This window comes from Podarcis tiliguerta, assembly GCF_965153285.1.
Source record: "Podarcis tiliguerta genome assembly, chromosome: 14".
NCBI classification, from domain to species: domain Eukaryota; kingdom Metazoa; phylum Chordata; class Lepidosauria; order Squamata; family Lacertidae; genus Podarcis; species Podarcis tiliguerta.
In genome coordinates this window covers 27,259,275-27,286,933 of record NC_139547.1, presented here as the reverse complement: position 1 = coordinate 27,286,933, position 27,659 = coordinate 27,259,275, and the positions used below count along the sequence as shown (strand labels likewise).

The following is a 27,659-nucleotide window of genomic DNA, read 5'->3' as shown; positions in this document are numbered from 1 at the left end:
AAGGAAACATTTCAGTGTAGTGTAGTATCAAAATGCTTTATTTGCAGAATACTGTTTGGATTTTTTTTTCAAAATCAAGCACAGCTAGGCGTTCTTTCTGTTTTCCAATGTATGTCTTATTAATACAAAATTGAGTATGGTGCAAGCAAATTTTTATTCTGAAAGTGTGGCCCAGATAAAGTTTGAGAACAACTGCTTTAAGGACTGTCATGTCATGTGCATTATGCCCCTGGCTTAGCCTCTTTTGCCATTCAAAATAGATTTTTTTAACATTAAAAACTCTCCTACAAATTTGCTAAGTTCTAATGTAGAGCACTGGTGGGTGTGGGGAGTGGCAGGATTTTACCCCCACCCCCCACCCCAATGGCAACAGGGTCCTCCTGCCTTCAGATCCTCTCTGCAATGAGGCTCTCTGGCTTGCTCAGCACTTGAAAGCTGGCAGGGCACAAACTTGTGGCCTTCTTAGAAACTGCTGCTGGGGCCGTCCTGCCTGAACATCCTTCCAGTTTCCCCCGTGCCGTAACTACCTTGCTTTATATCAAACCAATTTCATGCCAGCCGTCTTGTAGACTCTCTCTACAACACAGACCACAGAGAGAGCAAGGCAAGCGCTAACAGGGCTGAAACACATTCAACACATACACTGAAGAGGACATTCGTTTTAAAAACACCAACTTGGCAGCACACCCTGCCTGTCCCCCCTCAACCCCCTTTCTTCTGTAGCCTATGTATTTCGTTCTAATATTTCCCCCTCCTCTACCACCACCAGGTAACCATTTCTTTCCAGGAAACACCAGAAAGTTTATTTATGCTCCAAGAGGTGTACTGATGATTACTTCCCAGCTTCACGGGCCAAAATCAGGAGGGTTGCCATGCATGTCAGCAAGTCTGGCTCCTGTGCTGATAAAAGCAGCAAGACGTGGGTGACGGAGAGGAGAAGCATTCAGTCGGGAAGTGGCACAGCCTCCTGTTATGCCAAGGCACAGGAGGAGGCCAGGGGTCTTCCCGAGCAGCTAGGGACCGTCACTTGTGCAAATCAGGAGAGGGCAGAGATTGCAAACCAGGCTCCCTTCTTGTGATTTTTTTCCTGCTGGGGCTCCTGCACCCTAAAGAGCTCCACAAGGTATAGGCACGTTGCTATTTCCAGAATGGGAAGGAAGCACACAGGTAAAGATCTGCCTGTGAATTTCACCTGCCCTGCATCAACTTAAAGAAGATGCCATCTTGGTTGAGAGTCCCAGAGGATCTGCGCTCTCTGTTGCCTTGCTGCCTGTCTCCATCTGGCTCAGGAGGGGGGGGGGGTCCTGACTGACTCCAGCTACAAAAGCTGAGGCTGCTGGGAAGGTGTAGGGTATGCATCATGGCTTTTGGGAGAGGCTTGGGGAGTAGTGGCTGGTTCCCGCCCCCACCTACAGCTGCGGGATGGCATGACAACACCCCCACCCCACAGCATTAATGTGGAGAAGCAGCTGGGACATCGTCCCGGGGTCCTTGCAGCACCAACAAGCATTCCCCTCTGCCCCATTGCCTCACAGAGCTCTAGGGCACCTCTTTGGGGGCTCTTTCACTAAAGCGTTCTTTCCCAAGCCGTACATCACTTTACTTATCTAACTTGATTTATGTTCAACTATTCCTTTCTTGCAACATTTTTTTTAAAAAACACGCATATATTTAAAAAGTCATCTTGGTTGACAATTAAAAGAAATCCTAGCTCCAGGCCTGGAATGCTAAGGGACCATGGAGTCAGTTGAATCAGCTCTTGTAGATGGGCACCCTTAGAGTAAAAGCATGTGAGGGGGGTTGATACTATAGTTGCCCCCTCCCCAACCATCTGCTTGGTCCGTTCCACAAGTTTCAAGACACTTCCGGGATTCTTATTCCGGCCATCTTTGTTCCCAGGAAAGCGATGGCTCAGGCCTGTTCTTCCTTCAGCCACTGGAGCAGCTGAGGCACGTAGTAGGTGATGATGATATCAGCCCCTGGAAAGAGAAGAGTTTCCTTCTTTAAAAAAAGGACCCACGGTTTATTTGCAAATGCCTTCCCTCAGTTTATTCTGCTTGCCTCCCAAAGGTCTGAGGGCAGCCCCTCTTAATTCATCTGCTTTTAGTCTCTTTCATCGCTTCTCTCCATCCTCCTCATGCTGCTTGTGGAAATCCAATGAAGCTGAAAGTTGGAAGATTGGGGACAGATAAGAGAAAGCGCTTCATAGCGCAAGGCAGGGCTAAACTCTGGAACGCGCTCCCCCAGGAGCCAAATTGGGTGGCTTTAAGAGAGGATCGAAAAAGTTGTGTAGGAGAAGGCGATCTATCAGTGGCTTGTAGCCACAATGGCTATGCTCTGCTAGAAACCACAGGAGGAGAGAGTGGCTGCTGTGCTCGGGTCCTGCTTGCGGGTTTTTGCAGTATTTGCAGAATACTGTATGAATTCCCCCCCCCCCCCTCAAGCTTATAAATTCAGAGCATTTGTGGATGATGCGGTTTTGCTTTCGGAAAATCCGATGGGGAGCCCATTTTCTCCACAAGGGGCTCTGTGGCACCAGGGAGCACCAAGTGACTGGAGGTGGCTGTGCGTCGCCCCAGGATCGGGGCAGTATGTCTATGATTCCCACCTGCTGCAGGGACAGGGGCAGTCCCACGAGGGGCAAAATTGCTGCTGCACAGGTCGTGTTGTGCTTGTGGGCGTCCCACCGAGCAGGCATGTGGTTGGATCAAGGATGAACCTTTGGCCTGATCCAGCTGCAGAGCCCTTCCTATTGTCAGTTTTGCATTTTGTGGTACAGAAAGTATTGGTTTACAGTGCAGAGATCTTTCCTATTCCAATTGATTCAAGAGGGGTCTGCAAGCTTCTCTGTGTGATATAAGCTGGAAGTTTCTAGCTAACAAGCAAGCTTCTATTCTGCCTACAAACAGGAAGAAGGTTCCTGATGTTTGGGTTATTTCTTCAGAGAAGGTGAGCAGCTGGTTTAAACTGGTTCTGTTAACTCTTTCACTCAAGGTCATGCTGACTATAATAATCAGGCCAGAAGGAGCCTGGGTTTCATTTTCTGTCTCTCTTTCCTTCTGGTATGCTGTTCTGTATATGGTATGCTAAGTATTAAGGTCTTTTGTAAGTTTAAGTTAAGTCTGCTGCAACTGGATTTCTTATGGACCGTGCCGAAGATGCATGGATTTGTGACTGTTATGCTCATTTGCCTTCAGTAGCAAACTCTGCTGGATGAAGTTCTTTGCCTCTGAGTTATTTGGAATCCTGCAACATGTTTTAAGTTTTTACTCTGCTTACTGTACATTGCGGTCTGCTCTGGATGGAGCAGAAACAATGGAACCCATCTGCCCAGCATTCCTGATTTCAGTATGTACTGTAACCCCATCTGATGGAAAGCACTTAAGGGCATCCCATGGAAGGTTTCAAGACCTGCGAGGAAGGCCAGGGAAAGTACCCCTTTTGACACAGGGGATGTCTTTCCCTGTGACACGGCAGCCCCCTCCACCCCACCTACTTCCCTTCCTCTCTCACCTGCTCTTCTGAATGCAGCCATGGCCTCCATCACTACAGCCTTCAGGTCAAAGGCCCCAGCTTGCGCTCCGTGCCACAACATGGCAAACTCTCCAGAGACGTGGTAGACGGCCAGCGGGTGGTTGGGATGCTGTAAAAACACAGGTGCACATCAGCCGAGACAGATGCCTTTCCCCTTTGCTCAGCTAAGATGCTGCCAAGGCCCACCCAGTGGGGGTCTCCCCTCCCACCCATTCTGGGGGAAAGGGAGCTTACCTTTTCCTTCACCTCCCGCACGAGATCAAGGTAAGGCATTCCTGGCTTGACCATCAGCATGTCTGCTCCCTCCCGCACGTCTCGGTCCTGGCAGGGGATGGCCATGTACAGAGAAAAAGGACACAACAGAGGGAGTTGGGAAAGGGAAACCGAAATAATCGAGGGGTCGAGCAATCGACAGGTTGCAGTGTTGGGGACTTCTGAGTTTCGAGCAAAGGCAAGAAAGATGCAACATGACAGAATTTTACAAAACTGTACCTGGCATAGGAAAAGCTCCTTTTGAGTTTCCAAATAAGGGAGTTTCTTCCCCATCCCCCATGCTTCATATTATGTTTAGGATTAGAATATGTTGAATTGGAAAGCAAGCTTATTTGGCTACATTTCAAGGATGCCGATCTAGCTCATTCCTGTATGTTCACGGTTCATTCCAGCCCTGCATACAAGCTATACATTTAAATCACATGACTTAAAAGCACATGGCTTTAAGGAGGATAGACAAGCTGGAGCCTGTGGAGAGGAGGGCAACCAAAATGAACAAGGGTCTGGAAACCAAGCCTACTGAGGGGTGGTGGTGGGAGCTGGCGATGTTTAGCCTGGTAAAGAGGAGTCTGAGAAGAGATACGAGAGCCACCTTCAAATATCTGAAGGGCCGTCACATGGAAAACGGAGCTAGCTTGTTTTCTGCTGCCCCAGAAGGTAGGGCCTGAACCAATGGGTTCAAATAACAAGGAAGGAGCTTCTTATGGAGAAAAAACAGAGCTGTTTAACAGCTGAATGGACAGCCTTGGAAGGTGATGGACTCTCCTTCACAGGTGGTTTTTAAGCAGAGGTTGGATGGCCATCTACATTGCAGGGGGTTAGATGAGATGGTACCAGTTCCTGGAAACCACAGTGAGGGGAGAGGGCTCTTGTGCTTGGATCCTGCTTGCAGGTTTTCGCACAGGTACCTGGTTGGCCCCTGTGAGAACAGGGTGCTGGGGTATAGGGCCCACTGGCCTCATCCAGCAGGCTCTTCTTATGCTATGGCAGACAGACATAAGGAGGGAGAATGGAGGCCTCGCTGGCAACTGCTTCAAACCAGGCCAGACCCTGGAGCCATCCATGCTGGGGCTCTGACCCAGGCCAGCTTCGGGGACTACGGTCCAACAAGCTTTTTATTTGCTACCGTTTGATCACAGGGGTGGGAGAGAGGCCACAGGAGGAGAAAGCCAAGCCGCTGCCCTCCAAAGCGGATTCTGCACGCAGATCAAGTTGCCCAAGGGTGGCTCGCTCTGGCTGCCTTCCAGGCGCTCTCTGGGGGAACTTCGGTCGAACCTGGGACTTCGTAACAGGTCAAGAGTGCAGCCCACCACCGAGGCAGGAGCCAGGGACAGGCCATTTTGGAGCCCGGCGAGTGTCTGCTTTTGCCGCAGCACCTCGAGGCGGGGTGGGGGTGGCCTGTTCCTGAGGAACTGGGGCAGAGCAAGGAGGAACGAAGGACGCGCAGAGAGGCCTGGAGGTCGCTGGAGCCAAGGTAGAGCCCCCTAAGCAGCAGGCTCAGCCTTAATCCCTGTTTCTCAGACGCACTAAATCCACTAAGAGGATCGCTGCGTTGAGTTGAAGGGAAGTCTGGGTTCATCCCACCAGCAGCCTCCTCCTCCTCTTCCACCCCCAGTAGTGCCTTCCCCCCGGTGTTCACAGCTGGAAGCTAGGACAGTAAGAATCACAAAGCTGTAGAGTCTTTAGGGCCCCCCCCCAGGGTTCATCTAGTCCAACCCCCTGAAATAAAGGAATCACAGCTAGTGATTTTGCACAGAATTGCACAATGGGAAGTGGAAAGGTCCCCAAAGGGTCACCGAGTCAAACCCTGTGCAACGGCCACCCAACCTCTGCTTAGAAACTTCCAAGGAAAGAAAAGAGTTTGGATTTGATATCCCGCTTTATCACTACCCGAAGAAGTCTCAAAGCGGCTAACATTCTCCTTTCCCTTCCTCCCCCACAACAAACTCTCTGTGAGGTGAGTGGGGCTGAGAGACTTCAGAGAAGTGTGACTGGCCCAAGGTCACCCAGCAGCTGCATGTGGAGGAGCGAAGACGCGAACCCGGTTACCCCAGATTATGAGTCTAGCGCTCTTAACCACTACACCACACTGGCTCTCGAAGGAAGAAGCATCCGGCTCCTTCTGAGGGGGTCTGTTCCCTCTTTCAGGGAATGGAGGGGGGGGGTGACTCACCACAGCCCGTAAGGCCAAGCCCCGCGACCCCGGAGGGAGCTGGTAACACCGCCGGTCTCCAAAAGCAGGCTTGGACTGGGCTGCATCTCTGCGTGGAACCAGAAAGGAGGACAAAAATGGATTGAGCCTGTGAAATCACCCATGAGACCTCCAAGTAGTGATTGTGGGCAGCCCTTGGTCTACCAGGTGTACACTGAAACACACCTCCCATTAGCCCCAGAAAGAACAGCCGAGGCCAGGGCAGGTGGGACTTGCAGCCCAGCAACACCTGCTGGGCCACAAACCCCTGCAATTCGCCCTCCCCTCCCCTCCCAAGGGCTGATACAGCGTATGTCGCCTCGCCTCAAAATGGATATTGCAGATCTGGAGAAGGCTTGAGAGAAGGGTCAGCCAAAACAATCAAGGGGATGAAGCGCCTCCCCTAAGAGGAAAGGCTGCAGCCTTTGGGACTTTTTAGTTTGGAGAAAAAACAGGAAAGATGTGACATGGCAGAACTTTGCAATTCCAGGCCTGGTGTGGACAGAGGGAGGTTATTTCTCCCTCTCTCCTTGCGCTGGAACGGGTGGACATCCAGCGAAGCAGAACATTGGAAGATTCAGGATGGAAAAAGGAAAGTTCCGTAGTTAATCTATGGAACTCCCTCCCGCAGGAGGCAGCCAGGGCCACCAACACGGATAGCTTTAAAAGAGGATTAGACAAATTCATGGAGGAGGAGGCTGCTAATGGCTACTAGCTCGGGCTCCGTAGCTGGAGGCAGCCATGCTTCTGAATCCAAGTTTCTGGAAACCATGGGTAGGGAGTATGCCCTGGTGTTCAAATCCTGTCTGTGGGTTTCAGTCAGTGTGAGAACAGGATGCTGGACTAGATGGGCCATTGGCCTGACTGACCCAGCCTCACGGCTCTTCTCATTTTCTCACCTGAAGGGGCCGTAGAAGCAGGAAGCAAACTTAGCGCTGTAGCTCAGGACAGAAACCTGCAGCCGACATGGAGGAAAGGTGAAAGAGGTTTGCTGTCTAAAGAAGAACCCAGGGAGTTTCCCTCTCCTGCTGCAACAAGCTCCCCTCCCACTGGGCTTTTTTTTTAAAAAAAAAAACCCACACAGGATCTCCTGCCCCCTGCCTGCCAGGCCCCACACAATCTCTCCTGAGGGGGCACAGGGAGGGAATCACATCCATTCCCCTCCACCCCTAATCTGTGGCCCTGCAGGCCCATCGAGGTAAGTCGTTGCCATGGCAACCTCAGAGGGCCTCCGGTCGGCCTAGTAAAGGCACCACGACCCTTGAGGGCTCTGTGAGAAGGTCTGCCAAGGGAGGGTGTGGGCTCGTTCCTGGCTCACCTTGTTGCCCAAGTCGTTGGAGACCAAGGCCTGCTTGATGGCGCCAATGCGCCCGTCCATCATGTCCGAGGGGGCCACGATATGGCATCCTGGAGGAGGAAGATGGGTGGTGGCTCAGGGGACCTGAGGGTGGACCACTGCCAGGGACGGGCTGGCAAAGAGGAGTGGTGGGAGGCACCAGCCAGGGGACCCCCCAAGGGGACCCCCAGAGGAGGAAGGCTCAGAGCCAGGGGATTGGTGGTGGGACACAGAGGAGAGGTTGGAGGGAGAAGATTTGTGGGAGAAGGTGACAGATGCTGAGGGGGAAACAGGGTTTGGTGAGCAGGGAGAGACGGTGACACGGAGCAGTTCAGACTCTGAGGCTGAAGCAGAGGAGGGGGGTCAACAGGTTGCTGAAGAACCCGGGTAGTCTCCCTCTCCTGCTACAAGAAGCTCCCCTCCCGCTGGTCTCCAATAGCATGCAGGAGGGCAGAACAGAGGCCAGAGGTGTGCAAACACAGTCTGAGATGCTTGAGAGATTTCTGGGAGAGGAGGAGCCTTAAGGTTGGTAGAAGGCAGGGCCCTTCAGTCCTGACACCTGCTCTATAGGGGCAAGACCTGCTGGGAAAGGGTTGCTGTATGCCGTTTCCTAGAATAAAGAGTTAACTTCAATGGCATCAGAGATTTGCATCCTTTCTTGCTGACTTGCATCTGACTCCAGCCCTGATAGACAGACTCCCTTGGTCGCCAGCTTCCCCAGGAGCCCACCCACCACACAAAAGGAGCCACCCAGCCCAAGCAACCTCAGAGGAGCCATGCTGCTCAATCAGGGCAAAGGCCTCTCTCCTCACCTAGCAACAGCCCCCAAACAGCTGCCATTCCGAGGTAGGCTGCCTCTGAACCTGGAGGTTCTGCTTAATGTCATAACCAAGAGTTGCCTCCCCTCAGAGTTTTGCCCTAACCCAACTTTTACACTCCCTCAGCTAAGCAGCCGCTGCCACTTCCTGCAGCAGAGAGACCTGTCTTCCAGTCTCATGTCCGTCTGGAGTGTCATTCCTGTAGCACCTGCGCAGTGCCGCTGATGGGACTCGGCAGCCAACTGTGCTCTCACCTGCTTTGGCATAGGCCAGAGCTACCTCAGCCAGCCTCTGGCAGCTGGTCTCGTTCTGGAGGGTGCCATCTTCCCGAAGAATGCCTGAAAGGGCAAGGGCAGCAGTCAAGATTCTGGGGGTCCAATTTCTCCCTATTCCACGCCCTCAACACACACACAAACACACTGCCCCCCAAATTCCACTGGCGTTCATGAGGACACTTGGAAGCAAACACCAGAAGCAAACCAGGAAAACCATTTTTCACCTGTGCATTGTTTAAAAAGTGTGCTGTAGCTACGTAATAGCAGCCATATTTCAAGAAAGATAAAAAGTGTGTGAGAGGAGGGGGGAGCCTTAGGAGATGCAGGCCTTGCTTCCCTTACATCCTACAAAAAAAACCTGGAGACCCAGATTTGTGAAACCCTGATTTAATGCAATACACATGGCAGAATTTGAGGGGCTCTCCCTCTTTCCTAGGCCCTGGGACAAGAAGTGGGGATCCTACTCCTGCTCCCCTCCGGCAGCACTTACCACAGTGCCCGTGAGAGGTGTAAGGGCACAGGCAGACGTCACAGGCAATCAGCAGCTCAGGGAACAAGGCACGGATCGTGGCAATGGCCTGGATCACTGGGGTGTCCTTGGCATCGGCAGCAGATCCACGCTCGTCCTGTGGGGGGGGGGAGGGGCAGGCAGGAAGAAGGTGGTGAAACTGCAGCCAGCAACATGGTAAGTGGGGCTGGAGCTCAGCAGCCAGGTGCAGGATTTGTGGATGGTAGCTAATCTAATTGAACATATGACTGAAACTGCCAGGGTGCCTCCACCCCCTTTACCCACCTTGACGGCTCGGCTTGGGACCCCAAAAATCAGAATGCACTTCAGGCCATCAGCCACAAGGGGACGTAGCATCTCCTCCAGCCTGTTGACCCCATAACTGGGGGGGGGGGGGAGACCAAAGGAGGTTGATGAGCAAAGTGATAGGTTCACATAGGCACTGAGAAGCTGCTGCCCCCCACCCCCAGAGGGACCCCACGTCTCAGCAAATGGCATGGATCAAGCCCACTGCCATAGTAAGGAAAGCGCGGCTGCTGGATCAGCCCCAAGCGGCTCCCTCTAGTCCTCTGTCTGGTTCTCCCGTGGAGGCCAGGCAGCTGCCCAAACCCCATCCCCAAAAGCAGAGCATGAGGGCAGAAGCCCCCTCCACCCCAGTTATTTGCCTCCACCACCTGGCAGTTTTAAGGTATGCTGCCTCGGGACATGGATGTTCCACTTAGTTTTTTATCAGGCATGTCAGGTCAACAGGTAAGAGCGCCCACTGCACCAGGGGGCAACCAGATGGGAAGCCTGGCAAGCAGGATAGGATGGCATCCCTGTTCACTGCTCCTCAGCCACTGGCATCACTGGAACACAGTTCCTGAAGCTGCAAGATTTGTCACGGAGTGACTGAAAGCCCCATGCATTCTCTCTTCTTCTTCTTTTTGAAAATAGTTTGTATTAGGTTTTCAAGAAGATGAAACTGCAGAAGCAGAGAAGTTGTCTGTTGGCTTAAGGAGGCCGATTCCACTGCATTCCACTGCTGTGCTTCTTCCCCCACTCAAGATACACAGAAGGGATATAGGAAATATCCCTTCCTCCTCAGGCCAGTGTCAGGTTTAGGGCAGTTCTCCACATAAGCCAAGGGGGCGCAAAACCACACCATCAAAATAACAGTAATACCTATGTTTATAAGGGGACTTACTGAGGAGAAACGCAACTCTACCAAAAGGAATTATTGTATGAAAATAAGAAAGGGAAGGGAGAGAAGGCACCATATTTTGTCCTCCCTCAGGGCACCAGATTACCAAAGTCCACCCCTGGTCAGACCAGCTGCTTCCCTTGGAGAAACTTTCTCAGGTCAAAGCCACAGCCCCACAGAGCAGCAAAGGCTCCCAAGCCATGAGAAGGCTGGGTTGGGCACAGCACTCTGTCCCCCCAGCCCAACGAGTGGGCCGGGGCCTTGGGGTGGACCTTGTTATCTCTCATCTCCAAGCTGCAACTGCAACAAAAGAGCTTTTATCTCAGGAGGGCACAGTGGGGTGGAGGCAAGCATCAGCTTCTGGCTCTGCCCATCGGGAGCCCTTATCTCGCGGGGTCCAGAGAAGTCTGGGGCAAAGGCAGCTGGAAACATAAGCACATTCCTGCCCTTCCGCTGGAGTCTGAGCTGCATTGACTCAGGCAGGCAATATGGGGAAGAAAAAATGAATGGAGGTTTGTATACAGAAAGTGCCAACTTCAACACCCCACCCCAGGACCTCTGTAATGGGGCTCTCGGGTAGGACTGGGGAGGTGGCTCCCCACCCGCTGCCCCCAGCTTCTCCCCAAGACCCTCTCAAGAATCAACAATGCTGGGCCAGGCAGATCCAGGGTTGGCTCAGTGCAAGGCAGTTCCCTACATTTTGACGTGTTCACTCACCGGGCTTGACCAGGCAGGCTGGCAATGGGCTCCACAGCATCTGGGCTGTCCCTGAAAAAGTTAAATAGATGAAGTGGGAGCTGGAGAGGATCCTGGCAGCGAGGTCGGGAGACCCAGTGCAGCCAGAGACAGGCTCAGCGCCAAGGGACATTCCTTTGCCGTCACCTGACAGTGCCATCGTTGTGGGAAGCCTGTAGCCCCCAGGAAAACAGAGGGCTGCCAACCTCCCGCCAAACCAGGAACAGGAGGTTTTCTAAGTTGGGAGGCTTTGTGCCCCAAGAGAAGGTGGGAATGCAGTTTGCTGAAAGGCAGAATAGAAGAGAACCCCAGGGATCAGTCAGAACTGCGGCTAATAGCCAGGGATCAGGAAGGGCCAAATTAAGCTGCTCCCCCTACCCCACCCTCCCGTCACAAGCTCACAAGGTGGCTGCAGGCAAGCCGTGGTCCCTCAGCCCCTGACCACCCTACAAATATGGAGTTAAGGATACTGCCCTGTGGGATGACCAAATGCTAAAATTAATAGTTATTATTATTATTACTTAAGGGACGCGGGTGGCGCTGTGGGTTAAAGCCTCAGTGCCTAGGGCTTGCCGATCGAAAGGTCGGCGGTTCGAATCCCCGCGGCGGAGTGCGCTCCTGTTGTTTGGTCCCAGCGCCTGCCAACCTAGCAGTTCGAAAGCACCCCCGGGGGCAAGTAGATAAATAGGGACCGCTTACTAGCGGGAAGGTAAACGGTGTTTCCGTGTGCGGCTCTGGCTCACCAGAGCAGCGATGTCACGCTGGCCATGTGACCCGGAAGTGTCCTCGGACAGCGCTGGCCCTTGGCCTCTTTGAGTGAGATGGGCGCACAACCCTAGAGTCTGTCAAGACTGGCCCGTACGGGCAGGGGTACCTTTACCTTTACCTTTATTATTATTACTTATTAAATTTGTATTGCCCACAGATCTCAGGGCGGTTCACAACACCAAATTGCAACACGAAAACACAAACTGCATGATAAAAATAAGAACAAAAGCAAACCAATAACCCCCTTCCAAACAACAGATTTAAAAGGGCATCGGATGCCCGTCGGCCAAGGGCCTGGTTAAAGAGGAACATTTTTGCCTGGCGCCTAAAGGTGTACCATGAAGGTGCCAGGCGGGAGTCGAGGACGTCAGAAAAGACCCAACTGGCTCAGACCCAGCAGGGCACCACCCCAGTTAGGAAACAGCCGAGAGACTCACGTCACAAAGATGGGGTAGATGAGGTTGGCTGCGCGCAAGCTAGCGGCCGTCGCCTGCCACAAGCGGAGGGTGGGGTGAAAATAGCCACTGTGCAAAAGAGATTCGGTCTGCATCTCGAGGTCTCGCCAGCCGCTGGGCCACGGGAGGAAAGAGTTCTGGAAAGCAGAGAGGCAGCGGCAGTTTTAGAGAGGTGACTGCTGCCGGGGGTGCCCCTGCCCAGGCACCGCAGTGGACTCTGGGAGATGCCCCCTATGCATGCCCAACTCCTGGTGCAAGTGAAGGCCATGCAAAGAAATGAGAGTAACGTCAAGCAAGTGCAGAGCGCAACCCCACCCCACTGATCAGCCACAATTGACCTGAGTATGCCTGGTACTGGGTGCAAGGAAGGACAACTTAACTTAGAGGGAAATCTGAGGCCTGGCAGGGCACCTCTTTCTGTTGTAGGAGTCTACGCATCTGAATCCCAGCAGCTGGAAACTGCAGGAAGGGAGAGTGTAGCCCTTACACTCAGATCCCGCTTGTGGGTTTCCCATATGGCCTGCGAACTGTGAGAACAGGAGGCTGGATGAGTTGAGTCCCTTTGGGCCAGGCTCTTCTTATGGAACCTCCAGGTTCAGAGGCAGTCTATCTGGATTTACAAGGTTCTCAGAGACCCCTGGTAGAACTGGATGCTGGGCTAGGTGGGGTCCTCTTCAGTCTGTGTTCTCATGAAAGAGCATGCTTTAGGGATTAAAAACCTGCTCCTTTCACTTTGAAGGGGTATTTGGATTTTTGTCCGCGGTTCTGAAAACGAGGAAGACAATCTCTCTCCTGCCACCCTGAAGCCTGGAAAAAGAGGCCGCTTAATAATCTCTCATCTGAGGGTGGCAAATTCCTCCGCAGCAAGATGTAACGGGTTGGGTGGTGCAATTCGCCCACACATGATATGAGGAGAGGCAGGTTGCCAGAGGCAAGAGCAAAAAGGCAGCCAGGGCTCTAATCCCGGTGGAGAAGGGCTGTTTTGGGCTTCAGTTCAAGAGGCAGTTAAAGCCCAGCAGGTTTATCAGGCCAAAAGTCCACACAGCCCACCGGCCTCCTTTCCACACATCCGCCAACCAGGGGCTTCCAGGGAGCCCTAAGCAGGCCATAAAGGTAAAAAGTACTCAGAGATAGACTGTCCCTGAGCATGTAAGTCTCACTGAGCGTGTAGGTAACGGCAGATCTCCCCTCCTCTGTGCATTTCAAAGCCTCCTAAGGCAGTGGCCGTCACCAGGTATTGTGGCAAGGAGTTCTGTAAGCCACTATTGTGTTACGTAAAAAAAAGTCCTTTCTTTGGGTGCCTGGAACCAAGTCGGATCTGCTCAACCCTGAGTTTGAGCATCACAAGAGAGCTGATCTCACGTTCACCAGCTCTCTGCAGAAAAAATTATAAAGGGAACCAGCCCAGGGGATTCAAACCCCCGTCCCATCCTGCCTGCTGACAACCTTGGGGGTCCAGTCGCCTTCTCTGTGCCTAACCTAACGCACAATTTAATGAGGACTAGGACTTGGGAGTGACCCGAGTTCAGATCCCGCTCCCTCTCCCAAAAGCCAGTCCTTAAGCTCTCTAGGTGACCTTGTTGTGTGGGGGAGTAGTTGCCTCTCTCAGCCTAACCCACCTCACAGGGCTGTTGTGAGAAGGCAATCCATAAGGGGAGGGGCGGAGGGAGGTTGAGCAAGCCTTGGGCCGTGTGTATGAAACAATAAGGAAACAGAAGTGTTTGGTTATAGAAGCTAACCTCCCTTCCCAGGTAAAGTGGCAGGAGCAGATCTTTTATAAAACGAATGGAGCTTGAGCTGCAGGGCCCAGAATTCCAAAGGAGCCCCAGAAGCGACTTGAGTCCACATTGCTTTTAAAAACTGGGTCCAGCTGACCCGATTTGAGTCACATGACTCAAATCCATTCATTTCGGGTGGTATCTATTTCGACAATCCCAAAGTTTGGGCGTCAGTAGCGCAGATGTCGTAAAGGCGGCAAGTTGGCCATTCTGCCGAAGAGCGCCTAAATTCTTTCTGCATATTGTCTCCAGAAAATAACTTTGCAACTATCAGGATGCGAAAAAGTAGAAAAAAGAATGGTAGAATCTTAGAATGGTCAAGTTGGAAGGGATCCGAGGGTCATCCAGCCCAACCCCCACAAGGCAGGAACTTTTTGCCCAACGTAGGGCTTGAAAACTATAAAAGGCACCGGGCATTTTCATTTACCCCAGTGACTTGGGCGAGTGAGATAACCCAGAAGAGCCATTTTAATCAAAATCTAAGATGTAGTAGTTAATTTAAAAAAAATAAAAATGCAGCGATCTGCCGTGGAACAACCCCATTGAAGAAGGTCACAGCGGAGACCTCATTGCTTAAGGGCTCCCCCAGCCCAGTTCGAGCTTCAGGGCCCCCCCTGGGTCCGATACGGCCCAGTGGGGCCGCGGGCCATTGCAGCCCGCAGCCACTTCCTTCCGCTTTCTGGAGCCCGAGGATCTGCCGGAGCAAAGCTCAGATCCAGCCCCCTCCCCCTGCCCGGGAAGGCGATCCTCACCTGCTTCTTCTGCCGCGGCTCGCTCACGCGGGAGCAGTGTCAGCTGTTTTCCCGGCAGCCCTCGCGGGAATCCACTTCGTTTGCATAGCCCCGCCCCCCAGAAAAACCTCAGCGCGTCCGCGAGCGAAGCAATACGCTCCTCCCCCGCTTGGGCGGCCACGCCTCCTGCTCGCAAACGCCAGGACTGGGTGGGTTCAATGGCGGACCTACGTTTTGGGGGGCGCTGACTCCATCTAGCAACAAAGGTGTCAAATCTTTGGGGCCCTGGGTGCCCGATCACCCACAGATTTCGGTGCCAGGGCCATGCACGCTGCATGGTTGAGCGCAGTGAAGCTGTCTTTCTGGTGCTGTAGATTATTATTTCTGCGGTAAAGCTGTGAGAGACCCTCCTGTCATTCAACCGGCCTTTGCAACCCTGCCCGTCAGCGGATGAATGAAGGACAGAGCTAATGCCCAGTCTTTTGCCACCTATTTGCCAGCCCAGGCAGCCTGGGATCCTGCAAGAGTTTTTAATTGCTGGTTTGTGGCGTGTAGCAGCAGCAGCACGGTCTTTCAACACATCCGACTCTGGTATTTGTTATTAACCTTCATGTTATGCCTCAAGCAAAGCAGAAAGCAGGGAAATTAGAATGCTGATTAAGAATGAACACACACATATATATCGAACAAAGCAACATAATAAAAATAATAGATCTACAAGTACAGTGATACCTTGGTTTACAACCATAATCTGTTCCAGAGGTCCGGTTGTAAACAAAACAGGTTGCAACCCAAGGTGTGCTTTCGCCAATGGGGCATCCCCCCCCCCAACTGGTTGTAATAAAAAAAGGGGGTTGTAATCCAAAAAAAGGGACACGCACTTCCGGGTTTGACGTGGTTGTAATCCAAAACAGTTGTAATCCAAAGCGGTTGCAAACCAAGGTAAGGTAAAGGTAAAGGGACCCCTGACCATTAGGTCCAGTCATGGCCGACTCTGGGGTTGCGGCGCTTATCTCGCTTTATTGGCCGAGGGAGCTGGTGTACAGCTTCTGGGTCATGTGGCCAGCGTGACAGCTGCTTCTGGCAAGAAGAAGAAGAAGAAGAAGAAGAAGAAGAAGAAGAAGAAGAAGAAGAAGAGTTTGGATTTGATATCCCGCCTTTCACTCCCTTTAAGGAGTCTCAAAGCGGCTAACATTCTCCTTTCCCTTCCTTCCCCACAACAAACACTCTGTGAGGTGAGTGGGGCTGAGAGACTTCAAGGAAGTGTGACTGGCCCAAGGTCACCCAGTAGCTGCATGTGGAGGAGCGGAGACGCGAACCTGGTTCCCCAGATTACGAGACTACCGCTCTCAACCACTACACCACACTGGCAAACCAGTGCAGCGCACGGAAACACTGTTTACCTTCCCGCCAGTGCGGTACCTATTTATCTACTTGCACTTTGACATGCTTTTGAACTGCTAGGTTGGCAGGAGCAGGGACCGAACAGCGGGAGCTCATCCCTTCGCGGGGATTCGAACCGCCGACCTTCTGATCGTCAAGTCCTAGGCGCTGTGGTACCACTGTACAAAAGCAGTATATCTGAAAGGAGAGGGGAGAGAGGGAAAAACAAACACGGTATTTGGGAGCAGTAACTGTGCTCCTAACAATGTGTTAAAAGTTACTTCTTACTCTTCCCATCTCAAGGGAAAGATAAGGGGGGGGAGAGAAAGGAGTGGACCAATTCATGGAGGAGAAGGCTTTCAATGGCTACTCGCCACGATGGCTCTGCTCTGCTCTGCTGGAAACTGCAGGAGGGGAGAATTGCTCCTGTGCTCAGGTCCTGTATCTGGTTGGCCACTGTGAGAACAGGATGCTGGACTTCATGTACCCCCTTGGACCTGATGCAGCAGCCAGGTTCATATTATGTTCCTATCAACTCACTAATTGCTTACTGTCAGAATAGGATGCTGGATTGGATAGGACTTCGGACGGATCCTGCAGGGTTCACCACCACTACCTGTAAGCCTATCCAGTGGTGGTTGTCAAACTTAATCCTTTCCAGGAGTCCGTCTGACTCCCGTTGTTGTTTAGTCGTTCAGTCGTGTCCGACTCTTCGTGACCCATGGACCAGAGCACGCCAGGCACTTCTGTCTTCCACTGCCTCCCGCAGTTTGGTCAGATTCATGTTTGTAGCTTCGAGAACACTGTCTAACCATCTCGTCCTCTGTCGTCCCCTTCTCCTTGTGCCCTCCATCTTTCCCAACATCAGGGTCTTTTCCAGTGAGTCTTCTCTTCTCATGAGGTGGCCAAAGTATTGGAGCCTCAGCTTCACGATCTGTCCTTCCAGTGAGCACTCAGGGCTGATTTCCTTAAGAATGGAGAGGTTTGATCTTCTTGCAGTCCATGGGACTCTCAAGAGTCTCCTCCAGCACCATGATTCAAAAGCGTCAATTCTTCGGCGATCAGCCTTCTTTATGGTCCAGCTCTCACTTCCATACATCACTAGTCTGACTCCCAGAATGGTTCAAAAACCAGGTGCAGCTTCCAATTGGCTGCAGGAGCTTCCTGCACTCAATCAGAAGCCACGTTGGACGTTCAGCTTCCGAAAAACGTTCACAAACCAGAACACTCACTTCTGGGGCTGCGGCGTTTGGGAGTACCAAGGCGTTTGACAACCGAGGTACGACTGTAGTGGGAGCATCCAGAACTCTGTTGGCTTGGTTTTCATAATGTGTAAACTGGCTCCTATCTCTGAGGCAGCACCCAAAATATTTATTTGTACAAGAGGTGGGGGGTTTGGGATATACGTTTTGGTTGTAGCCCGCTAGCTGGAGATGATATTGTTTTCTTGATATTCTCCCGTGGTTAGTGGAATAAGCTGCTGCACCAAGCAAAGATGGCCAAACCTACAAATCACTTGGTGATGTGCAGATTTGCAGCAGGATCTCCTTTAAAAGGTCCTCATTGCCAGAGAGATGGTCGGAGGTCTCTTTGCAGAGAGAGGGTGTTTCTGTGCCATAGGAAATGTGCTGGAGCCCAGGCTTCGTTGCCATCTGTCCCTGCCCTTGGTTTGGCAAAGCAGAGAAGGGGTGGAGGGGAATCAGCTGTTTTCCTGGCACTGACCCCCCACCAAGCTCTGCTGCTTGACAACTTGCAACTACAAAACCCCTCCTCAAAGCAGCCTCCAGGTTTCCTGGGCAACCTGCCGCCAGAGGCTGATCAAGTTCTCATCAATTGACTACCATGGATTACGCCCAGCTGGGGTATCAGCCAACGATCACCCCACTCCAGGAAAACACAAAGGATCACTGGGATGCAATCCAGCCCACTTCTGGCACCATTATTCAGCAGCTGACGGATGCCCACAACTCTGTCTTGCCCACTTACGCATCACCAATTTGCATATATTTTACATGTGCTGATTAAATTTATGCAGAGACAGTGAGAGTCGTTGCAGCATCAGTTCTGCGATACCACAGACTATAGGGCATTATTTCCGAAACTTGGGTCTCCAGCAGTTTTCAGACTACAGTTCACATCATCCTTGACCTTGCTAGCTAGGGATGATGGGAGCTGTAGTCCAAAAACAGCTGGAGACCCGAGTTAGGGAACAAAAAATAAGACCCAGTTGCCAAAAACCCTGAAGAAGCAACAAGGTTTAGGCAAGGTCTGTTGTCAACAGTTGCCAGCCGCTGACTCTGTGTGTCAACAGGAGGGTTTGTGGCGTGACAAAGAGGAAACTTCCAGACCACCAACCTCTAGAGTAGCTCCCAACATCCTCAGCCTCAAATGACCATGCTGGCCTAGGGTGTGGTTGTTTGTTTATGATTGGCTGTGGTGATCTTAGTTTTCATGTGAGAGTGGGGTGGGTGGGTGTTTTGGATCGGGTTAGCCATATTGATTTGTATGCTGTTGGTGGATTTTTGTCATTGTTTCGTTGGGCTGTGTATGTGATAAAGGGGAGCCATAAAGGCGTCTTCTTCTGTTTGTCCCCGTGTCAGTTTCAGTTTATTGGTTAATTTTTCTAGTAAGGCTGTTTCCCATACTATTTGGTACCACTGGTCCATGCTTACTCCTGACAGGTCTCTCCAGTGTCTGGTTATGGTGTTTCAGGCTGCTGAAAGTAGGTGGGTTCTTTGAAGTGAATAGCAGAGAACCTGCCTAAGCGACGCTGACACAAAACCCCACATATATTAAGTATAATAGAAACATCGCCACCCGACCCCACCCCCACTCACCTTTCCCGCCCCTCCACCTTACCCCCCCCCCCTTCTTCCTAATGTCTCAACAATTGAAACTGATCTGTAAAAAATGTTACTTGGAAAAGAGAGAGAGAGAGAGGCATTGCACATACTTTTGTAAACCAAGAAAATCTTTAATAAAAATACATTTATTTTTTTAAATGACCATGCTGGCTGAGGCTGATGGGAGTTCTAGTCCAAAATAAGTGAAGATCCCCAGGTTGGGGGAAGCCAGAAATAAACTTTTTCTCAAAGTTTCTTGTTATGTACTGAGTTGAATAGGATCCAAACTGCAGCAGTCTGATTGGTCCTAGAACAATGTAGCAGTATGATTGGTTGGCAGGAACCACCCAGTCATGCTCCAGATATAAGTGAATCCACAGCCTGATTGGCTTACAGTAGAATTCCAGAATTAGCCAATCATGGGCAGCCCATTGGGTAAATAATGTATATAAGGCAGATACTTTGAGGGGACTTCATTCATTCCTCCTCACCACTATGAGCTGAATAAAGAGCATGAAATCACTTTGCGACTCTGAGTATATTTCATTTCTCTTTTTCTCAAACTTTTTCTCAAACTTTTTCTCAGTGAAGACTCCATCTCCTTGAGCAACTGAAACCACTGAAGAGGAAAGGAAGGGAGCCTCACTAAGAAGCTGATTCGCAGCAGTTGGCAAGCAGGACTGGCACTGAGCACACCCAGGAAGCAGGAGAGATGCCAACTGAAGGGAATGACAGGCTCCCATTTCTCTCCATGTTGCAGGAGTTTTGCTTCCAGGCAACTGACCCCTGAAGAGGCAATCCTGTGTCTGCTTCCCACGGAAGGTGGCTCCTGGCTGTCCTAGCCAAAGGGGGAAATGGGGAGGCAACAGCTGCTGAATGAGGGATGACAATTCATTTCCAAACCAATGAATATCCCGGAGACTGGCTCTTGTTCTGCTGGAGGCCCCCGGAGGAAGCCATCTTGCCCAGCACAATGCCAAGAGTTGCGTGGCAGATAATGCTTCCTCCTCCTTGGAGGGTCTGAAAGGGAAATCTGCGTTTTGCGAGTTCAATGCGTTTTGTAGCTGCCGTAGGGAGGGAATGCAGAGACACCCCACACTCGCCCCCCTCTGGAGTCAGCTCCAGAGCAGAGGCCTGCTTGGAGCCAAGCCCAGTCCTGTTGGGTTCTCCCTGCTGGCACCGCACACTTCAGACTTGCTAATTGATTCTGCTGCCATAAAGAGCCTCTGCCTCTCCATTGATTGGCCTGGAAAAAAAGATCTGACTTTCAAGGCCAAGCAATAAAAGGAATAATAGAGCAGTTAATATTTTATTCCGGCAATAAACACAGAAATACCATGCCGAATCCCCTTTTGCCCTCCCGGGCTCGACTGCAAAGGCAGAACATAATAAATGGAGACATGCTGCATGCTGGCTGTGCCAGGGGCAGGCACTGAAGAAGAGACTTCCGTTTGTCATGCCATGCCCAGTCAAGAGCCCACCCTCCAACATTTCTCCAGTGAAAATAGTAAAGGTAAAGGGATCCCTGACTGTTAGGTCCAGTCGTGATCAATTCTGGGGTTGCGGCGGTCATCTAGCTTTACTGGCCGAGGGAGCAGGCGCAAAGCTTCCTGGTCATGTGGCCAGCATGACTAAGCCACTTCTGGTGAACCAGAGCAGCGCACGGAAACGCCGTTTACCTTCCGCCGGAGCGGTACCTATTTATCTACTTGCACTTTGACGTGCTTTTGAACTGCTAGGTTGGCAGGAGCAGGGACCGAGCAACAGGAGCTCACGTCGTTGTGGGGATTCGAACTGCCGACCTTCTGATTGGCAAGTCCTAGGCTCTGTGGTTTAACCCACAGCGCCACCCGCATCCCTGCAGTGAAAATAGGGACAGCCTATTCATTATTATTATTATTATTATTATTGATTATTACTTTATTATCTGATTGGGTTGCCCCAATCACTCTAGGTGGCTTCCAACACACACACACACACACTGCATTTTAAAACTTCCCTTTAGAGGGCTGCCTTTGGATGTCTTCGAAAGGTAGTATAGTATAATTACTTATCTCCGTGGCTCAGAGGTCACATATCTCCCTGCCCTCAAATGAAAATAGGGACATCCTAAAAAAAGTGGGACATTCCAGGATCAAATCAGGAACTGGGACATCTGTAAATTTGGGACTGTCCCTGGAAAACAGGGAGACTTGGAACTGAGCTACGTTAGTGGGTTTTTAAAAAAAATGTTTAAAATGCGTTCTAAGACTCTGACACCAGATGACGCTGTGGAGTTCTGTCTTTCTGCAATGTGATTTCCCATTATGAAGTTTACAACACGTTTCCCTGAAACATTTTTTTGATGTGTCTAGATCCAGCCTTGGAGGATGTGAGCACCATCCTACTAACAGCCAACTGGACACTGTAATAGCTATTGCCTGTGGTTTATTCTCAGAGGCTGGCTATTATCCTACCTGAGAACATGAGCATGCGCCACACATTCAGGGCCACTGTTTTGCACGTCAGCTCTGGGCCAGGGATACAGATAAGAGCATAAGAGCCTACTGACCCATCTAGTCCTCACAGTGGCCAACCAGATACCTGTAGGAAACCCACAAGGGGGACCCGAACATAAGAGCAACTCTCCCCTCCTGTGGCTGAATATTCAAAGCTTCCAGACTGATAAAAGAAAGTCATTTTCCACACAGCACATTAAACTATGGAACTATGGGGACGACAGAGGACGAGATGGTTGGATGGTGTTCTCGAAGCTACCAGCATGAGTTTGACCCAACTGCGGGAGGCAGTGGAAGACAGAAGTGCCTGGCGTGCTCTGGTCCATGGGGTCACGAAGAGTCGGACACGACTAAATGACTAAACAGCAACAACAGCCAGCGTGACTATGCTTTGCCTCCATGGTCAGAGATCCTGCTTGCTGGCTTCCCATTGGGGCACCTGGTTGGCCACTGTGAGAACAGGATGCTGGACTCGATTGGCCATTGGCCTGATCCAGCGGGCTGTTCTTATGTACTTATGGTCATCGCTGTACTGTCTCTTTGTCTCTCCAACTGGTAAAACTTTATATGATTATCACACATCACTCAGGCTCCATCCAATGAAGCTGCCCCCTGGCACCCTCCAAAATGACTACAACTCCCATCAGCCCCTGCCAGCACAGCCATGTTCCCATCAGACCCAGCATTCCACAGTTGTGTTGACAGGGGCTGATGGAAGTCGTAGTCTGAAGCACCGGAGGGTGCAAGGCTGGGGGGAGACTGACTTAATTCAAATGAGCAGAGAAGCGCAGTGATGAAGGGCCGGATTGATCTTCAGCGAAATATTATGATGTTCCTTTCAAACAGCATGGCTAATCGTGTAATAACCGGAGACAGTGGAAGGTCCCAGCTCACCAGCATCAGACAGGAGCTTTTAAGTGGCCTGCATTTATTCAACGCCGTCTTTCGCAATTTGACAGGGATCGTTGGCAAGGAAGCAAAACTTAAGTCAAGGAGACAGCTAATCAATCCCTGGTGTTCTAAGATGAACCGGCCAACCAGCTAGCTTGCCCTGCATTGATGGTCCAAGAGAGGCAGATGGCTTTTTGAAGTGAAGCCCCAAGAAAAAATTATTGATGCTCTCAGCCCTGTGAAATATATTTTGGTTCCATTGCTGTTAAATCTGCACACTGGGCATCCACTTGATTGTATGTTCGGACTGGAGAAGGGAAGACTGAGAGGTGATATGATAGCCATCGTCAAATATCTGGATGATTGTCACATGGAAGATGGAGCAAGCTTGTTTTCTGCTGCTCTAGAGGGCAGGATCCAAACCAATGGATTCAAATTACAGGAAAGAAGATTCCAACTAGACAGGAAAATAAAACCATCCTCATCATGACCATCATCATCATTCCTGGCCTTTTCCCTATATACAGTGGTGCCCCGCAAGACGAATGCCTCGGAAGATGAAAAACTCGCAAGACGAAAGAGTTTTCCGTTTTCTGAGTTGCTTCACAAGACGGATTTCCCTATGGGCTTGCTTCGCAAGACAAAACGTCTTGCACCTTTTTTTTTAAAACCGCCAATGCATTCCTATGAGAAACCGTCAATACACATTGGTGCTTCGCAAGACGAAAAAACTCGTAGAACGAAAAAACTCGCAGAACGAATTAATTTCGTCTTGCGGGGCACCACTGTACATTGTCCATGTTTACTCACAAGAAATCAGCAAGGCTGGTCAGATTCTTAGAAGATCTCTTCTTGGAGCCCCAATGGTGGGAAGGGGACTGGATCCCCTAGTTTTGGGAGGGAAACAAGCTGCAAAAACAGTTCAGCTTCTTATCTAAAACTCTCCCCACCTTGGCTTCATGGGGGGTGGGGGTGACCCCTGGATCTTTCTGACCAGGTACCGAAAGTTCCTCAGTTAGACATTTGAAGAACCTCTGTTTTTGAGCATCTCAGAAGCTGAATGATTCAGAACCTGAATGCCGAAAACCGGGAAGTAATTGCTTCCATTTTCGAACATGCCCCAGAAGTCAAATGGCTTCCAAGGCACGTTTCTCAATTTTCCCCACTGAACTTGCTGACAGCCCATTGCACCTCAGTTGTCAAACATTTCATAAGTCGAACGGTCTTCCGGAACAGATTATGTTCGACAACCGAGGTCCCACTGTACCCATTATGCATATGAGGAGGACTGGCAGGAGATACCTGACAACCTCACTTAGAGAAGTGGTGAGCAGCTTAGCCTCCACTCGTATTAATTTTTTTTTTAATTAATTTTGGGGGAAATGGTATACTGTACAAAATTCTGCAAAATACAGCACTGTCATGCAGGATCTGGTGACAGTATGCATAGTCCTTAAGCAATTATAGATCCCTGTTGAAGACAGAAGGTTGCCCTAGAGTGCTGGCAAACACTGAAGTTTCGACATGGAAAGTGCAAGGTCACTTTGGTCAGGAGAACAGCCTCACAATGATCCCAGAAAAAGGTGGCGCTGTCTTCTTTTGAGCCCGATCCAGACTTCCTTCCCCTTCCAAAGCACCAGAATAATGAAGATACGCAAAGGCTAGACAATCCTTTTTGCTTCATTCAAACTTGCCAGCTTAAACCAATGCCTTCTGAGCATAAATGCAAGAATATGCCAAACAGAAGGATTTGCCAAAAACGCAAATAACAAATTTTTGCTTCAAAAGTTAAAGACATTTCTTTTAAAATAATAATAATAAAAAATAGGGAAAATAGCTCGTTCAAACTGTTGGATAGGCTAATTGAAAGCTAATATAGCCTCTAAATTTAATTTCAAATGAATTTTACATCCATAGTTCATTTTGCTAATTTCATTCCCTGCAACCTGTAATTTGGTGACAGTGATTGATCACTTGAGTGAATAATATCTATGTAGCAGGACCACTTAGTAATAGAATATGTCATGTGAGATCACACTGGTAATGAATATGGTTTATTGAGAAATTCATTATGTATTTAAGTTTCAGGCGAACAAAGGAATAGCTTTGGCTGGGCTGCACCAGCTCACAGACAATAGGGACAGGAGGGTTTCTGAAATCATGCTGCCTTTTTAACAAGGGTGTTTCAGCTGCTGCTTCAGCCTGGATTGTATTTCCGTCTTGCTGTACTGGAGTCCTGTCCTCACTGGGTCCTAGATTACATGGGACCTTCCAGATAAAGAAGGGGACTGGTGGTGGGGCAACGATGAGTGGTCAGAGGGAGAAGCCTGGGGGGAGGAGGTGTTGGAAGCTGAAGAGGTAACAGGGTTTAGTGAGCAGGAAGAGCCTGGGACAGAGAGAAGCCCAGAATCAGAGACAGAATCAGAGGCTGGAGAAGAGGGAGTTGAGGCAGGCTGCCGAAGAAGCCGGGGGTCTCCTGCTCCTGCTGCGACCAACTCTCCTCCCCCCGGCCTCCCAGCACCCACAGAGGTATGAAGAGAGCAGAGCAGAGACAGACAAGGCGGCGTAGTCTCAGGTTTCTAGGGAAGGAACCAGGGGAGGAGGAGACTTGGGAAGTGGTGAGGGGACCTTCAGTCCTTGCAACTGCATCACTGGGGCAAGACGTACTGAGAAGAGTTGCTGGGATCACTAGGCCTGCGTTGTTTTGGTTTCTTAGCTTCACTGACACCGGTGAAGGAACAGAGAGAGCTGCCTTGCACTGAGTCAGACCATTGGTCCATCTAGCTCAGTATTGTCCACACTGACAGGTAGCAGCTCTCCAATGTTGCCAGTAGGGATTCTCACCCAGCTCTACCCAGAGATGTTTTGGGACGTTTTTAATGTTTGATCTTTTATTGTGTTTTTAGTATTCTGTTGGGAGCTGCCCAGAGTGGCTGGGGAAACCCAGCCAGATGGGTGGGGTATAAATAAATTATTATTGATGATGATGATGATTGATGATTCAGGTTGAACCGGGGCCTTCTGCATGCAAGGAAGATGCTTTGCTATGGGCCTTTCCTGCTTGTTTCATTTGGACACCTTAAGATCTTTTGCAGAATTTCATACTGGCATTGAAAGCGGTCTCCGCAGCCTCCTTTTATAGATCCTTCTTTGAAAAAATTGGCTGAAGCAGGGGGCAGGTTAGGGGTGGGCAGGGGGAGAGAGAGAGAGAGAGAGACATAGCTAGCTGCACATCCAGGAATGAGTTGGCAGAAGGACAAACCCAATTTGATTGCAATAAAATTTTCATGCAAGGAAGCTTTGCACTTTGCCACCAGCCCACAATTAGCCGTTGCTACGTTACAGGCAGTCTGACAAAATGAAGCAAATCAACTGGGGAGCTGCCTTGTTGGGAGACAGATCGCTGCTCCCCCTAGCCTGGGGTGGGCAACCGTTTCTTTCTATCAGGTAGGGTGGCTTCCCAAGGCCACCATGGAAGCTTTGCTGCCAAGTCAGGATTTGAATCCAGGCCCTTCCAATTCAACCCAGCATACCTACTTGACCACACAGGCCCACAGCACATGGGAACAAAGCTGCAATTGATGGGAGGGGGGAAGTTGGCACAGAGGGTTGCACCAGGCGAACAGAACTTTGCACCTTTCTGCCAAGAGCCGTCTTTTCTAATTTCTGGATTACAGTCCTAATAGCAAGATTGATATGAAATCCAAAGACAGCCTGTTGCTTCTCCAATGCTTGAAAAGGGGATTGCAGAAATCATTGGGAAGAGAACTGTTTGTTGGTTGGTTTAATTTATGAATCACTGCCTATAAAGAACAACCTGAAGTGATTTAAGAATCAGAAAACATAAACAATAAAATAATATTTAAAGGCAATTTCAAGTTCCAGTACAGACTGGGATAAAAATGACAATAATCTCCACTTAAAGGGCTTGTTGGAAAAGGAAGTTACTGTAGTTACTGTATGTTTCCGGGCATAAGTCTAGGTTTCCCCCCTTAAAAAAAATTGCAAAAATTAGGGGGCATCTTATACACGGATACATCTCCTCCCATTTCCATAATTGTTCCCAAAAATCGGGGGTGTCTTAGACATGGGGGCGTCTTATAGACAGAAAAATACGGTATATGTATTTACATGAAAAACAATAAAAATTATTGGGGGAGATAGCAGCTGCAAACACACTGTCCAGGCTTGCTCCAGCTGTTGTCTCTATAGACACAGCAAGCGCCGTAACTCTCCAACGATTTGACTTCACCCCCAAAGGCATACTCCTGCATTGACTCCCAGGACAGGTGGATGCCAACAACGAAACGACGTTTCAAAAACAGGGCACATCAATAAAATGAAGAAAGTCAAACCTACAAAAGCCACAGACAAATTAGCTTCTCTGGTCAAAGGACTGCCTGGAAGGGCTGTCGCTCTGCGCCAGAGCAACATGGATTTCCTGTTGTGTGGTGGACAATCTGAAGGCACCCCTAGAGCCAGCCAGGCCCTCATTGGTTCCTAAGTGCAGTTGGTGCAGCTTGGAGGATGAACTGCAGCCCCATCTTTCTGGTCACTGAATGGGTTCTGCTGCCAGGCTGGACCGATCAAGCTTCTTCCTCCTGCAAACTGATCTGCCTTGGGGGCGCAGGACAGAAGACGCTTGAGTGCTTGGTTCGAATCCCCCAATGCTGCCACCATCTTCCATTCTGCTGTGATCTAATCCAGAGCTCTCCACCGCCAGCACCGTTACATGAAAGTAGAAGTGACACCTGTCAGGGGACCCTCAACCCATCTCCCCATTTCGTACCTCGTTGGCTGCAGGCCAGATGCGGGCCCACCCAACTCCAGTCGGGAAGAGGCAGGCAGTTGTAATCCAAAAGAGCTGGAGGCAGTGGCATAGCATGGGTTGCCAGTGTCCGGGGCCGTGCAGTGGGGTGAATGGGAGAATGGGAAATGGATGGAGTACGGGCATGTACATTCAACTGCCTAATGGCGCCTGTGTCACTTTGGAGATTGCGGCCACAGAGATGAGAACAGAAGAGTCATTCCATTGTCTAGAGAGGTCACAGCCTGATTTGCGAAGCCATTTTCAACAGAGCCTAGCGATGGAAGCGTGCAGCTGTATGGAGGCCGCACCGGGTGTCGGAATTTTGTGCCCCCTAACAATTTTGCAACCGCCCCCAGGCCCTCCCCCTTGCTACGACACTGGATGGAGGGCTCCAGGTTGGGGAAGGTTTGGGAAAATGTGTTCCACCTGCATCCACAGTTAGGAAGTGGCTTTGAGTATTGCATCTGCAGCAGATCAGGCTGCTTGGAATTCCTCCCCCAAGCCGCCCACGCCGAGCTCTGAAATTCGAGGGGAATCATGGTCAGCAAAGACATAAATGTTTCATGTTGTTTGTAATTTCTCTGACACATAAAGAGAAGCGTAATTATGGACTCCCACGCACTCTGCACACCGACTGAGATGAGCGGCT

General features: G+C 50.5%; 1 protein-coding gene across 1 annotated transcript; it reads right to left on the bottom strand.

The window, feature by feature from the left end:
* Positions 1–15: 15 nt before the first annotated feature.
* ALAD (aminolevulinate dehydratase) lies at positions 16–14,696 on the bottom strand. The gene is made up of 12 exons (XM_083412589.1): positions 14,607–14,696; positions 12,059–12,213; positions 10,836–10,886; positions 9,221–9,317; positions 8,918–9,053; positions 8,407–8,490; positions 7,317–7,405; positions 6,898–6,953; positions 5,981–6,068; positions 3,769–3,855; positions 3,514–3,643; positions 16–1,979 (listed from the first exon to the last, which is right to left on the bottom strand). The coding sequence occupies exons 2-12, from the start codon at positions 12,169–12,171 to the stop codon at positions 1,912–1,914; spliced, it is 999 nt and encodes a 332-aa protein (XP_083268715.1). The 5' UTR covers positions 12,172–12,213; positions 14,607–14,696; the 3' UTR covers positions 16–1,911.
* Positions 14,697–27,659: the final 12,963 nt, after the last annotated feature.

Coding starts and splice junctions, on each gene's coding strand:
- ALAD (XM_083412589.1), bottom strand. CDS start 12,171: ATGCAGACCGAATCTCTTTTGCACAGTGGCTATTTTCACCCCACCCTC. Junction 10,887..12,058: donor ATCTACCCCATCTTTGTGAC/GTGAGTCTCTCG, acceptor TAACTTTTTCAG/GGACAGCCCAGATGCTGTGG. Junction 1,980..3,513: donor GGCTGCATTCAGAAGAGCAG/GTGAGAGAGGAA, acceptor TTCTCTTTCCAG/GGGCTGATATCATCATCACC.